The sequence below is a fragment of the Festucalex cinctus genome, chromosome 11 (assembly GCF_051991245.1).
Source record: "Festucalex cinctus isolate MCC-2025b chromosome 11, RoL_Fcin_1.0, whole genome shotgun sequence".
In the NCBI taxonomy this organism is placed as follows: domain Eukaryota; kingdom Metazoa; phylum Chordata; class Actinopteri; order Syngnathiformes; family Syngnathidae; genus Festucalex; species Festucalex cinctus.
This window is the reverse complement of record NC_135421.1, coordinates 20770744-20786447: the sequence shown is the minus strand read 5'-3', so window position 1 is coordinate 20786447 and position 15704 is coordinate 20770744. Positions and strand designations below refer to the sequence as shown.

The 15704-nt window shown below is 38.5% G+C and overlaps 1 protein-coding gene across 4 annotated transcripts in view; it reads right to left on the bottom strand.

The window, feature by feature from the left end:
- The window catches only part of LOC144030672 (partitioning defective 3 homolog B-like), a 181146-nt gene that overhangs the window by 52395 nt on the left and 113047 nt on the right, over window positions 1-15704 (bottom strand). For all 4 annotated transcript variants that reach the window (XM_077537156.1, XM_077537155.1, XM_077537157.1 and 1 more), the window contains 4 exons: window positions 15448-15663; window positions 13538-13763; window positions 4470-4580; window positions 3818-4192 (listed from right to left, as the gene is read on the bottom strand). In XM_077537156.1, the coding sequence (XP_077393282.1) occupies window positions 3818-4192; window positions 4470-4580; window positions 13538-13763; window positions 15448-15663 (928 nt within the window). The remainder of the gene's footprint in view (window positions 1-3817; window positions 4193-4469; window positions 4581-13537; window positions 13764-15447; window positions 15664-15704) is intronic.

Sequence of the window (15704 nt, the reverse complement as noted above, 5' to 3'; positions counted from 1 at the left end):
GTTGCCCCAGGAATCTGCTTTTGATTCATTTCGAAGCCCTACACTCCCTTCCATTTCCTCAAAATCTTTCTCACTCACTGTTCAATCTTTTCCGTCGTATTCTCTAACCTTTATCCACTGTCTATATTCTGCGGCTTTTTCATGCTTTTAGAACTAAATCCCCCTTTTCTCCAGCACTTCCTCTCGCTAATTTGTTCCTTTAGCGCCAAACACACGTTCTCTCTCTTTCGTCTCCTCGACTATTTTCAGTTTCACCCTCTCCCTGTTTTCTTTTCTTTTAACTTCCCTTCTCTTTATTCCTAATCCTACTTGACCTTCCATTTGGCCTCCTTTTACTTTCAAGACACTTCAAATCCCTCCTCTTGCTCATACTCACCATGGTCCTTGAACCTCCTTACTGCTCACATTTTTTCAACTAAAAATGTATCTGGATTGTCTCATGCATTCCAATATGCAATCAAGCCAATTCATCCCAGTGGATTATGATTATCAAAAGTCCCTAATTTCTTACGATATTTTCTAGAGCTGTGCACAATAGTTTTAATTTCGTCAACAAGAACTAGACAAAAATAATTTCGTCAACACATTTCCCACCGGACTAAACCTAGACTAGACTAGACTAAAACCTTCGACTAATGAAGATGAGACGAAAATGTCCTTCACTTACCGTATTTTCAGCACTATAAGGCGCACCTAAGAGCCTTCAATTTTTTCAAAAGCTGACCATGCACCTTATAATCCGGCACGCCTTATATATGGATCAATATTGAGCCACAACAGGTCTCGCTGTAAAAACGCTATCGATGACCCTGCACGATCGGTGACTCGCATGAGCAGAAGATCCCGCCATCTTGGATCACTAACTACAGCAACCCCACTAGAACAAAATACTTTTATGTGCCTGCGTGATAGTGCGCGTTCGTAAAACCACGATATATCATTAAAAAAATAAAATAAAATCTTACATTATTGATGCATTATAAAGAAACTATTTTAATTCTGCAGGTTTTAAAGATGAACGTTTTACTTTTGACCCCATTACATTCCTAGTGAGTCTTCATTGTTATAATTTACATTTAGTCTGCAGTATTTTTATGTCTTTAGGTTGTACCATGGTATCTTCATGACATATCATGGTATATGGTATCTTACCATAGTTGCGAGTGTCAAGACGCTATCGGTGACCCTGCACGATGAGTGACGCGCATGCGCAGAAGATCCAACTAAAGCCCTTAAGCTGGTTTGTAATCTATTAATAAAGTTTGACTGACCTATCTGACTGTTTCGTTGACGTTCCCTTTAGCGCAGCACCATCTAATGGATGCATAACGTAACCCCAGCCTCTACTGTGGCGCCTTATATATGGAAAAAGTTTAAAAATACCGTATGGCATTCATTGAAGGTACACAGTACACACAGTACAAATACATGGGACAGACAGGAGGTGGATTCACAGTGAAAGTAAATTATAGTTAGAACTTAACATTAATCTAACGGCATAATGTTCCAATAATAATAATGCGACTGCTAACTAATGCTGGCTAACTTACTAGCTCATAGCATGGAGCCATAGTAGCCACTGTAATTGTGTGTCAAGTTGTTTTTCATCAAAAAGATGAGACAATTTTATGTGAAATAGTTTTAGATTCGAAAAATTTCAATAAATCTGCTGATAAAAAAATATATATACAGGGGTAAAATGATTGTCCTGACTAAAACGTTGGCAGTTTTTGTTGACTAAAACTAGACGAACAAAATTTTGGTTTCTTGGACTAAAATAACAACTAAAATGCAAGATTTATAGTCGACTAAAAATGGACTAAATAAAAATGGGATGAGGTTAACTAACTGATAAAAACTAACAAGCGTGATTGAAATTGGACTAAAACAGACTAAATTTCAAAATGGCAGACAAAATCAACTCGAGTGCACAAATGGGAGGTGACTCGAATTAAGTAGCGGTTTCGCCGTTGTGAACAAACGCGAATTAGTTTTCTCATTCGAGTCATAATGTGTGATGCATATTTTCGTACGCCAATAAATCAATTAGGATTTTTCATATGTTGGATAATGAGAATTTGCAGAAACATTTCCTTGAGCTGTCACTCCCCCTTTTTCGCTAAATTCATCCATCCAATTTCAAATAGTTAAATTACCTGTGGAAAATGTTAAACTATGACTATGTAATAGGTGGAACATTTATTCAATCAATAGTTATTGAATCAATCATCAATAATTAATAATTAATGAAGGTCAAGCTACAAGTTGTCAATGTCGGATGGTGAGCATCCAAACTGACACATTGCTCGAGCTTCAGATAGTTTTTATTTCATTTTTTTATTGTGCCTTATAGCTCTTGACAATAATTTGCTATTGATCCGTCCTGCTCATGTGCAATAATAACGGCGTCTCTCAAGCTCACTCCACTCCGTTCTCTCCACGAGTGATTGCATTCTAATTGGTCAAGGGCCAGAGGTTGTTGTTGTTGTTATGGTAACCTGAGTGCACTTGGGATGCTTTGGTGGTGGTGGTAGGAGGGGCAGCCACTCAAGACTGCAGGGAGCACTAAACTAAGGCTTTGCAGTCACTTCAGAAAATTGACGGTGTTTGACATAGCTCCACCTGACTGTACATGTGGACAAGACAGAAACGTCTGTCTGTGGGTTTAAAAAAAATAAATAAACAATGCGCCCTCCAATTCAAATCCATCTCAAAACCAACACACATTGCTTGTTGAATTCATTCTCACACTTTAGCCCCCCGTCTTGCTTCCAGGTTCCAGTCCAGACTTTGGCCTTCCTGGGTGGAGTTTGCATGTTCTCCACGTGCACGTGTGGGTCTTCTCCGGGTACTCCGGTCTCCTCCCACATTCCAAAGACATGCATGGCAGGTTAATTGGGCGATCCGAATTGTCCCTAGGTGCGATTGTGAGCGTGGATGAGTGTTTGTCTCTGTGTGCCCTGCGATTGGCTGGTGACCAGTTCAGGGTGTACCCCGCCTATTGTCCGAAGCCAGCTGGGATGGGCTCCAGCACCCCTGAGACCCTTGTGAGGAATAAGCGGTCAAGAAAATGGATGGATGAATGAATTGTACAGGTTGGTGTAAAAAGAGAAAAAAAAAGGCATTTCAACAGGGGTGTGTAGACTTTTTATATCCACAGCATAAGCATAGTCCGCTGTTGCTACTGATTCTTATGAGTTTCCAGTACCCCCCAAGTGCTGACAAACAGGTGCCTGACTGGAGTTTACTGGTGTTGGATGACATTTCCACGACTTGAAAAACGAGGCTTGTCATCGTTGAAAGCAATTTCAATGCACAGAGGGAGAAAGATATGGAGATGAGATTGTACATCCAGTGGCAATCCTACAGTATATCTCCACAGTCTGGGACCAAACTTCATCCTTCAAGATGACAATGCCCCCCCGCAGAGCTGCGTTCATCTGAGATTCCCTCCATCAGAAGGATATATATATATATATACGCGCGTGCGTGCATGTGTACGTGTGTGTAAATACGTGTAAATTTATACTCATTAATTCACCTAAAACCTAATAAAAATCCCATTACAATATTGTGCTTTTTCTAGTATGAGCTTTTTTTTTTTTCTTACAATATTGTGATCTTTTTTAAATATCGCCAACCCCCACACAATATCGTGATAATTATCGTATCGTGACGTTCATATCGTGATATTATATCGTGATGTTTGGATATTGTTACATCCCTAATATAGGTGTGCAGTCAGAAACCACCTCAAAGATAAGATCTTAAAGGCCTAAATAGTACAGCTTGATTTTTTTTTTTTTTTCCCCCTTACCTGTCACTGGAAGTTGCCGACACAGGAGCCGAGGCAGTCGCACCTCCCTTAGGCTTGTTGACCTTTGCATAAAGCCTATCAAACTGGTCTTCAGCTACGGCTCCTGGGTCATAACTCCGATTGGCTTGCCCAGAAACGGTTGATGGGCCTTGGGGAGAAGGTGTCCTGACATGACTATGCTGGACTGCGTTATGTGGCGAGGACCGAAGCAGGGGCTGCGGTGGTGAAATCATATCACGATCCTTAAAGGATTGTATTCGGGCATAATTGGGATCTGCGTCATCATCCTCAACGCTTTCATAGATGGATCTGCCGCCTGCAACTTGTTGGTCTTTGGAGCGCTGCTCAAGCAGTTCACGATGTCCTGCCTCCATTCTGACAAATGGAAAAAAAAAAAAAAACAGCTTTAGTTTAAAACATTTGGAAGATTGGAAACAATAGAGCATAAAGAAAATGAAAAAAAATAGTAGGCACAACAGTCCATATTTTATACAAGCATGTTTGGAAAAACTGTGTAAAAATTAGGACTTTTCGGATTCAATGCAAGATTAGTAGTAATGACTAATTATAGTGTTTAAAGCAGAAGGCTTTTTTGTCCCGTTTCTTGCATTAAAGAGAAAACAAAGGGGGGGGGGGGAAAAACTATTCCCACCTCTCACGCTCTTCTTTCATCCTATTAAAGTCCAGGTCATTCAGAGGGTCTGACTTTTGACGCTGCAAAGCTGCTTTGGCCTCCTTCTTGTCTTCTTTTTTCTTTCCAAATCTGAGCAGGTCACAGAAATGGACACAATATTAAGGAGGAAAGAAATGAACAGTGGATAAATTCATAACGTCAGGTAAGAGTTTAGACCAGTGATTCTTAACCTTGTACCTTGTTGGAGTTACTACTCCGCCAGTTTGCTATGGGCATTCACCGAACCCTTTTTTATTGAAAAATAAATGTGACCAAAATTCAAAAAACAGGTTTAGGGTTTATTGGTGAACAAAATGAACAGTGAGAGTCGCCTTTCCATTGAATCTAGCGCTCTACACCTTTAATTCAGAAAGTGTTCTTGTATTGCCCATCTTCATGCATCTTAAGGAAGCGTTCTTTAAGTTTTGCTTGATTGGTAGTTGTGCTGGAAAAGAATTGCTCAACTTGGCATCGCAAAATCATGCAGTTGGGACGCTGACTCCCATGACTCAACTCAGCTCGAGAACACTTTCAAACAACTACTGCTGTTTTCATAAGACGGAACCCAACGGCAGCAGATACAATGAAAACAGCAGAGGCTCCAGAATTGAACCCTGTGGAACACCATGTGTTCTGGTATACATCTGAATTCATATTGCACATATTTGTTCGACCACTTTTTTTTTCTTTTTTTTTTGCTCAACGTAGTTAGCATTAGAGATAGACCGAAAAGGTTTTTTTTTTTTTTTTTTTTTCTTCCCGGGGCCTATACCGATACCGATTATTAGTAGTCAAGGACGCCGATAGCCGATATTCATTTTCACTATAAAGGGAACATACTAACATAAAAATTTGGAGAAAATACAAACTCCAGCTTTTTTTTTTTTAATTGAATTTTATTGAACAACTTTTAGGGTTAGTAAAATACTGGGAGTTTTTATTATTATTATTATTATTATTATTATTATTATTATTATTAATCTTAGTCAATAGACATCTTATTTTAAAATCTAACAAGTTCCAGGATCTCCCAGGGGCAGTAGAATGTTTTCTAAAGTTAAATAAAAACAATTGTTTTCTACACAAAATAAAGTATTCCAAAATTTCAAAATATCTGAAGCAATAAATTTTTACTTTTAATTAATTTCAAACAAAAACAGAAGGTGCAGAGTTTTCCCAGGGTCGGCAAAAATGAAAACTTAGCATTTTTTTTTTTTAAATTTACATTTCCTTTTATGTAAGAGTAGAAAGTCACCAGCAGTGCATCTGTACATATTGTACAAGTTTCATGGAAAATAAATAAATAAATAAATAAATAAATAAATAAATAAATAAATAAATAAATAAATAAATAAAAACCTTGGTTACAAATCCTGAAATTACATTGTTGACAGAAATTTATTAATTCAAGGAGACAGTAAATATATTTATTTATAAATATATTTATAATTGCATATGTACTGTTCCAGCGGCTAGAAAGCAAAGTGGGGAGAGTCCCTGTCACCGATTTTTTTTTTTTTTTTTACTTTTATGAGTACCTAAATTTGTCTTCAAAAGGAAGGTACGTTTCCAAGGTGTGACTGCAGTGTACACACTGTATGCATTAACGCCACGAAGACTATTGTTCACAGGGAATATGACAAAACAGCACCAGCAAGGACTGACTGGCAGCCAGTTGGATGAAGGCAAAAAGCTCCTGCTCTGTCATTAGTGGGAACAGAAGGATGACTTGTGAATATTCATGACCTCGCACTACATTCTTTACCGCCACTCATTTGCATGTGAGGATGATTTAATCTCAATTATGTACACATGTTATTAAGGCTACCATCTGCGAAAGAGAAGGTTGCTCGTGGGGGGAAAAGAGTCGTTTGCTGGGTGTGACCAGAAGAAAAAACGCATTTGCTGCGGTAGCTATTGACTTATTTTCTTGGTTGATTTGTTCATAAGCAATAAAGTGCCAGTATGTGCATTATACATGTTTTCAATTTCGCATTGATAGAAGCACCAAATGTACTGAAAAGGATTAGCCCATCACTCAGTTCCAAAACAGCTCCCTCCAAGGTGTTTCTATAATTGAACCACATTACGGTGTATTAAAACTGTAATAATTCCAAATGTCTTGAGGAATTTACTGTAAATGGCATCACAGCATATAGCCGCAAAGAGCGCCTGCTCATAATTTCTACTTTATTTTAGGTTTACCTACTTTGCCACGAGCAGGAACATTTTCTTAATTTACATGAGCGTGCATTAATAATATGCGTCTGATGCTGTGGTTGCTGGAAATATAGCAATCCCTCTACCCAAAAATTCCCTTGGAGTACAGATGGGGATTACGAACCAGTAAGACTTGGGAATTTTCAAAACCTTGATGGATTTTTGTCGACCTCGCAGACATGGGATCTCAGCTTACTGAAGGCTAGAAACGTGAGCACACAGTATTGATTAAACAGTGTTAAACCCATTCCTAATCATAAATAACAGAGTTGTAATCTTCACTTTACACCAAGCAACTTTGAGGAGACACTACTAAATCATAACAAAAAACTATTTCGATCGTCTCAATTTAATATGGTTTGGAAGAGAAAATCCTGAAGGTGAAGCAGCGATTGTTGTTAGCTTTATATACGATACATGACATTAGAGAGTTTAACAACTTTATTATCACATCAATTAACTCATTCGCTCCCAAAAACGTAGAAATACGTTCTATTTTAAATATTACCATGCTGATTTTTTTCCCATTTTTTTATGCTAGATCATACAGAAGGCTTTGATGCAGCCTCTGAACTGAAGAGAATGCTTGATGAAATGGCAGTTATTACAAAAACAGCCAGCAGGTGGCAGCAGAGTATAAGAGATCAACCAGGGCCATGTTGAAAAAAAATCTCAATTACTCAAAATTCTAAATAGATTTGTGAATAATGATGAAACTGTGCTGCAAAACGGAAACAAATAGAAATACACTTTTTTTCTGACGAAAGAAGAGACTTTAATCTTTCTATGTTCCATGGTTCCATGTTTTTATAGCAGTAGAACACAAAATCCTGTGGGCTTTGCAAAATCAGTCAAACGGCCGGGAGTGAAGGGGGTTGCTTCAGTGAAAATGGCTGAATGAGTTAATAGCCAATATGTGAAGGTAGACACGAGTAGAAAATAAGTCCGTGTTACTTTTATTCCGCCGTTCTTCTATCTCCCCTCCCTCTGCCATCACAGCATGCCGACCCTTGAGGAAATCGCTGATTGGCATTGTGCGACCGTGACAAACGAATGCAGCTCGCAAACACGCGCACATTTGCGCGCACACACAGCTGATTGGCAGGCATGACACCAGTCAGTGACACGCCAATGACTTCCTGTCACACTGTTTGATTGGCAGCTGGGGTGTCCATCCACCCATTTCGAGCATGTTCTCTCTAATTATGAAACAAAAGCCGAGTCTGGTCAGACGACAGTGTAGTTTTTGCATAATAAATTGAGAGGCAGCTCCTACACAAAACAAAAGCTTCCACATTTCAGAAATTTAATAACTCCCTAACTGCTTTGGTTCTAATATGGTATCTTTTAAGCCATCAAAACAGTACCTCTGTATTTACTACTAGTAGAAACATGGCCTAACTAAACAACAAAGACAAGTAATTATTAGGGATTTAACGATAACGGCAATATCGTGATATTGCGGTATTAAAACTGCCACAATCATCGTCGTCACAATATGAAATTTGAAATTAGACACAGTCCTTATGACATAAGGGGTACAAGTGTCTACAAAAAACCTAAAACAAGAACAAATATCAAGCAAAGGTGTAAATTTGTGGAATAATTTGGGAGTTGATCTGAAAAAATGTGACTCAGTTCTGGAGTTTAAAATTTTTTTTTAAAAGTAAAGTTAAAAATAAATTACTGTCAGACCAGAGTATGAAAATAGTATATGTGAGTATGTGTATATGATTCAGATAAGTATTATGGTATATGTCTAGGAAGTTCATGTATATATGTTATTGGCAAATGCACGCATGTCTAAGTGCACTTCTATATATAAACAGGTTGATATATTTTACTTTAAAAAATAGTATATTAGTATTGTATTAATAATGAAATAAGTTTAAATATATAAAGTAAAAGGGGTAGGACTAGATAAGTTTTTAACTTCTTCCTACTCCCTTTTGAACACGGAAACTAATTGATTGATGATTTTATTGGGGTTTTCTTTTCTTTTAATTTCTGTTTTTCTGCTGTTCACTTGTTTATATGTTCAAAAAATAAATCAAATCAAATCAATCAAATATTATAAGCAGCACATCTGTTCAAAAAGTCAAGTTGATTTCCATTTGTGCAATTCTAGCACCCTCTGGTGGCTATTTTTTTAGTGCAATTTAATTTTCATAAGGCATGTTTTGACCCTTCGATGTTTAAAATCCACATTAATGGTCAGATGAAGGGGAACGTACTTTGCTTGTGAAACGAGTCAATATGTGGGCTTGCATTAGCAAGTATTTTTTATATATATATAATTTTTCATTGCTGTATTGTACAAAAGCACAATATTGTGGTGTTTTTTTTTTATTTTTATTTTTTTTTAGTATGAGCTCATTTTTGACAATATTGTGACCTTTTTTTTTTGTATCGCCAACCTCCCAACAATATCGTGATAATTATCGTATCATGACCTTCATATCGTGATAATTTCATATCGTGATGTTTGGCTATCGTTACATCCCTAGTAATTATCCTCCCTCATTTTGTATTTGACAAACAAATCTGTTCCTGATCAATCGGATCTCACAAGTATATATTTTCTATGCAGTCTCACCAAACCTGAACCACTAAACTGTACTGTATGTAGTGCTCCGTAACCCCACAATGGAGCTATCCAGTCTTAACGGGCCCCACTGTTGATAATATCTTCATCGATGGAACATTTTAAGTCGACCAGAGGTGTCACATTTGGACCAGCTGGCGAGAGAAGAGCGCGAGGAAGGAGAGAGAGAAAGAACTGCACGCACAGCTGCGGAACATTAGCGGGGTACGCACACCGCATACGCGCACCGATGATTCACGGCGGCCGTGAGCCAACGACGTGACGACCATCTGACACTGTGACCAATCACAAAGTGAATATTCATGATCTCTGGCCTGCATATTTACTTCAAGTGTATTTTTACCATTCTTGGTTCGCATGTCTCCTTTTCTAAAATGTTGCACTCATACACAATCTCTCGCACACGCACACGAGGACACGCGCGCGCGCGCACAAGTGACTGGCATATCTGATTGGCAGATGGCAGCAGTCTAGTTGACAGAGCCAGCTGTCCACTTTCATTTTAATGAGTTAATGTGAATTAAAATGGAATTGCACTGAAGGCTTTCTGGTAATGTGGGTTTTATTTGGTGATACTTTGCAAAGTCCATCAAGAAAGAAAAAGTGCTCTCTGTTTTTTTCTGTTCTTTTCAGATGGTGCATGGACAAATGAAAAGGTAAATTGTAGGTAAAAGCAAAAAGTGTGATCACTGAACATTATTAATATAATCACACCAAAAAAAACAGACACATTAGGTGTACATGTGACTATACCACTGCCTTCAGAGCATTAAGGTATACATTTATCCCGACGTGAGTGGAGCAGATCTCGGCCGAGATGGAACTCTAAGCAGCGCCAATTTGCCCTCTTAGTCTCTCACCATTACATGCAATCAAATGTAGATAGGGAGCTGAGGCTTGAGGGAAAAGAAGGCCAGGCACATTTTGAATTATATAAAGATTACCGTGCTACAGGACTGAAAAAAAAAAAAAAAAAAAATGCTTATAAGAAAAGAAAATGAAGGCTGATGTTCAAATTAAAATTACCATTAAAATCAACAGTAACATTTAATATAAAGGTCTAAAAATTACGTTTAAACACAGGGAATACAGAATTTCGTTCCTGATATTTCATATTTCATTTATTTTTCTTCCTCTGAATGTTAACTCATCTACTCCCAAAAACGTATAAATACGTTCTATTTTAAATATTACCATGCTCACAAAGATGTAATTATAGGTTTTGGCTTTGATGCAACCTCTGTACTGAAGAGAATGCTTGAAGGAATGGTAGTTATTACAAAAACGGCTAGCAGATGGCAGCAGAGTATAAGAGACGAAAAAGGTCTTTTCCTCACTAAACAGATGTGTGAATAATGAGGAAACAGCCATATTCTAATGCTAATTGATGCAAAATGGAAACAGCTAGAAGCACACTTTTTTTTCCTGATGAAAGAAGAGACTTTAATCTTTCTTTTGGTAGGTTCCATGTTTTAAAACAATAGGACACAATATGCTATGGGCCTTGCAAAATCAAGTCAAAATCCAGTAAAACTATGAAAATGTGCTGGGAGTGAATGAGTTAACTACTGTTTCTTGATGCTTATGTGTTGTCTTTCCTTGTGTAAAGCACATTGAGTTGGCTTGTGTATGAAATGTGCTATACAAATAAACTTGCCTTGCCTTGATATAAAATAAATAAATAGGTGAAGCTCAGGCTAGTTATCCATTAGATGAGGATAACAACATATAAACCAACATCACCATTACTTTCAGCTTTTGTAACCCAACCAGGCACAAAAACAGCAAATGAGCACAATTTCAAAGTCAACAGCTACAGCATAACGTCGGCAGCAGCACCATTGGAAGAAGAAAAATACCAAAATAAAATCAAATTCATTCATCATTCAGATATGTATAAAGCACTGCTGTCTTATGTAATATATCGCGCACGAAGATGGAGCTGTAAACAGCTGCTAAAAGAAAATGCTACCGTGGTGAGTCACTCAACTTATGATGTACTGTATTTACATAAGGTGCATGTAAAAAGTCACCACACCCGCCCTGTTCAAATGCCATATTTTTGTCAAATAAAAAAATGAGACCAGGATGGATCATTTAATTACAGTATTTTGACACCACTGGTACCATCTTGTAGGGAATTTCCAAAAAATAAATAAATACAAAAAATGATAAATCAAGGACTTTCCCTATTTAATTAGTGCTGTTCCAGCATATTAGTTACCAAATATTTCAATATAAGTAACGTGAGGCAGAACCAGTGGGATAAAACTATGCTTGACTTTTTTTTTTTTTTAGAATTATACTCCACAAAAGTGTTTCCGAGCTCAAATTACAAGCACATGCTTTTCTACAGATATGTATCAATGTAATGGTCATGTGAAATCCCAGTTCAATAACATTTATGCATGCATTAAAAAGAAAAGAGCTGGTATCAGGTTTAATTATAATCAAAGCAGAAAGTACACATTGTTCATAGAAACAGTCAGCCCATTCACACCGTCTATGTGCCTACTGTACTCTCCCTCTCACACTGAAAAATTTGTATAGTATTTGAGTTAATCACAGCAAATAGCTTCAACCGATAATTTTAAGCACCTCTTAAAGAAATTGGGGCACCGCTCTTAGAGTGGTCTTTGTGTGCTCGTGAACACGTGATAGATCGCGCTTCACGGGGGTAAGTGCTTGGTGTGTTGACGTGTGCAATACGAGTGGATGGGGTGATCACATACTGGGCTTGTTTATTTGCATTGACTGGAAAAGAGGTTATACATACTGAATTCCATACTGCGTTGTCTGATATTATTCACTGATTCGGCCATGTTAAATAGATGTTGTGACGTGACAGATGAAGGATGGTGTTGACCTATTAGGGCCTGAATGTGCAAAATTGGGGGGAAAAAACATGCAAGTGAGGCTTGCATCCATCCATTTTCTATAGTGCTTATCCTCATTAGCATCACCGAGCCTATCCCAGGTTACTTTGGACTGGGTACACCCTAGACTGGTCACCAGCCAATCGCAGGGCAGATACAGAAAAACAATTCACACTCACATACTGTAATTTAGAGTCTATAGTTAACCTAAATGTATGTTGTTGTTGTTGTTGTTGTTTTTTTTAATGAGGGTAGAAGGCAAAGTACTGGGAGATCATGTCACACCACACAAGAGATTCAAACATACAAATCTCAGACCTGCGAGGCAAATGTGCTAGCAAGTACCCCAATGTGCTACCCTTGGCTGACATTGTATGAAATCCAAACTACTTTTTCAAAGTGGTTGCTCGAAGAAGTTTGCACTTCTAACTGCACATTCTAAAGGCGGTTGGTAAAAAATTGCTCAGATTTGCTCAGGTGGATTCACAAAAAAAAAATCAGCTCATGTTTGCTGTGACCGACCTTGATGTCATTAAACCATTTTGTGGCACAACTAAATTTCATAGCATCTTGGTAGTAGTACAGCAAGTTCAAGGTTTGTTTTTATGTATTTATTTAATGTACTCTATTGTGTCTTAGCAGTGGCATGAATCAGTTTATTTAAAGGCGGGGTTTTCCGTTTTCACTCAGGAAAATGCACTATATAAATACAGGATGTATACCCATGAACACATTCTCAATCTACACATCTGGGCTACTGTTAATGTGCGGTGGTGATTTTTTCCTAAACCCCCACGCCCACAGCCTGTATTTTAGCATTTTGTGTTTGTTTTGTCAACAGCGGGATGTTTCTGTGGACAGACAGTTGTTTACCCCTCCAGCCAATCGCAGAGCGGGGGGTGGCGGGGGGGCGTGTCACTCACTGTCGCCAAACCGGGGGCCGGGCGGATTTGTTAGCTGCATGATGTCACTCCCACGGCAACTTGACAGCATGCACAGATTTTTTTTTTCCCCTCACTCACTCACTCACTCAAGCAAGCTTGTGTGACTGAGGTCTTCTGATTTTTTTTCACTCACTCACTCACTCACTCACTCACTCACTCACACACTCACACAAGTAAGCTTGTGTGACTGAGGTCTTCCGATTTTTTTCACTCACTCACTCACTCACTCACTCACTCACACAAGTAAGCTTGTGTGAATGAGTGAGAAAAAAAAAAAAACCCGGAAGACCCCGCCTTTAGAGACCCCACCATTAAGTTTCAGACTGCTATTTTAAACCTGCTGAAATATGTGAGAAAGTATCACTCTCGAACCATTATCAAATATTAGGGAAAAAAACTCACCTCAGCAGGCCAAAGCCTATTTTCTTCGACTTCTTTTCACTCTCCTCAGACTCCTCTGCTTTTTTCTTCTCTTTGTCTTTTCCTTTGCCTTTGTTCTTATCCTTCTTCTTGGTTTTCACTTTCTTTTTCTTGTCCGCTTTTGGTTTCTCCTCCACCGGTTCCCCGAACCCTTGTCGCGAAGAGCTACTCGCTGGCGTTTCCCGTCCTGAACTCTGCTCTGACGCATCTAGAACGAAGACGAGAAATAGAATGAGAATTGGATGGTGTGAAATCAGGGAACTAAAAGGCACTGGTGTGTTTCTAACGAGTTAATATCAAGCTTGCAGCACTTAAGCCTTCTTTAAAATCAATTAAACTTCATTGACCCAAACAAATGTTGAAGTAGCTGCATAGCTTTAGAGGGCAGCGCGATAGTTCAGTGGACATCACCGTTCTTAGGTTTGAGGTTGGAATCACAGCTCGAAATTAGTATTTGCATGTCCACTCATCTGTCACCGATACAGTATTTACTATACCTAAGCAAACATTTTTACAGAAATTCATTGTGAGGGCACTTTCAAAGACTGTTCTCTGTCAATTAACAGCAGCTTCCAAAAGTTTTGAACAATTAGAACCATGGTGACAGACAGGGCCAGTGCGTGTGTGCAGTGTTGACATGCCCTATTAGGCCCATCCTGTGTGTAGTGTAGTGATCTGAAACAGGCCATCTCATTACTCTGGTGGTGACTGATAAGAGTTTGCTGCTAATAACACTACTGGGAATTGAGCCACACCTCACAGTGAAACAAACCAAGCAGATAGCGTTTACCCCCTGAATAAATATTTAAAGCTAAAGCCCGACTAAATATTGAATCATATGCTGAAGGGCAATCTGCGGCATTGCTTCATACCCAGTTTGTGTTGACAGCATTGTGGCATTCTGGTAAAATCCTGTGTTTTTCGAGGTCAGCAAAAAAAAGTGAAGGGGGCAAACACTGCAAATGGTTGAAAGTAGTAAGAATGCATTGATCACTAGGTCAAAGAGGGTGAAAAAAAGAGCAGCAGTGAGGACATACTGTATGGGAACAATTAACGCTTTCACTCCCAGCCATTTTCACTGAAACAAACCCCCCTTCGCTCCCTGCTGTTTTGAAACAAAAAAAAAAAGTATATTTCTATCTGTTACTGTTTTGCAGCAATTAGCATTATAATATAGCTCAATTTCATCATTATTCACAAATCTGTTTAAAACTGTGGGGAAAAAAAGCTTGTTGCAACATGGCCCTGGTTGATCTCTTATACTCTGCTGCCACCTGCTGGCCGTTTTTGTAATAACTACCATCGCTTCAATCGTCATCAAAGCCTTCTGTATGCTCTAGCATAAAAAAATAACAAAAAAAAAAAAAAAAAAAAAAGTATAAATACGTCTTTGGAACACTGGTGATATTTAAAACAGAACGTATGTATACGTCATTGGGTGCAAATGAGTTAAACGTGGGTTAAATATAAGGTTAAATATAATGTAGAGTGACCATATTTTCACTTTCAAAAAAAGGAGGACACTCGACCCAGCCTCGAGATACAATCAATGTTTACTCAAAGATGCCATACATTATAACTATTTTAACGTTTTCCTCCTATGTAAGGGTAAACAGTCCAGTAACACCAATGTTGTGTTTCTCTAAAATGTTGATTCACCTTGCTTTAATTTTATTATGACCACTTCGCATTTATTCCAAAAATGTAAGTAGTAGTACCGCCTCCATACAGAACTGAAGTGTAACGGACACATGCTAATCGCGAGAATACGATGCTGCAAGAACAGTATAACTAATCCCAACGGTTCTGAAGTAGTCAACATTGTAATATTTTAACACAAATATGATTAGTTGGTTTCAACATACTGCTGTCAACTGAAAAATGACACTTACCATCATCGTCTTCAGGTGGCCCATCATAGGACTTGTCGATAGCTGCCCTGAAGCTCTCGTTGCAGCCTCTTCCTCTGGCCATATTTGGACGAGGGCGATGGAAAAGTAGGAGTTCATTCTTTCTATTAACTTCAGACATAGCAGTCTGCAAACTCTCCAGTGAACAGGACTTTTTCAAGCCCAGCGTCGGGCCAAGTCCAGCAGGGCTTTGCGGAGCTGAAGGAGAGCAGCGGAGCACAAAGATTATGATGGCGGAC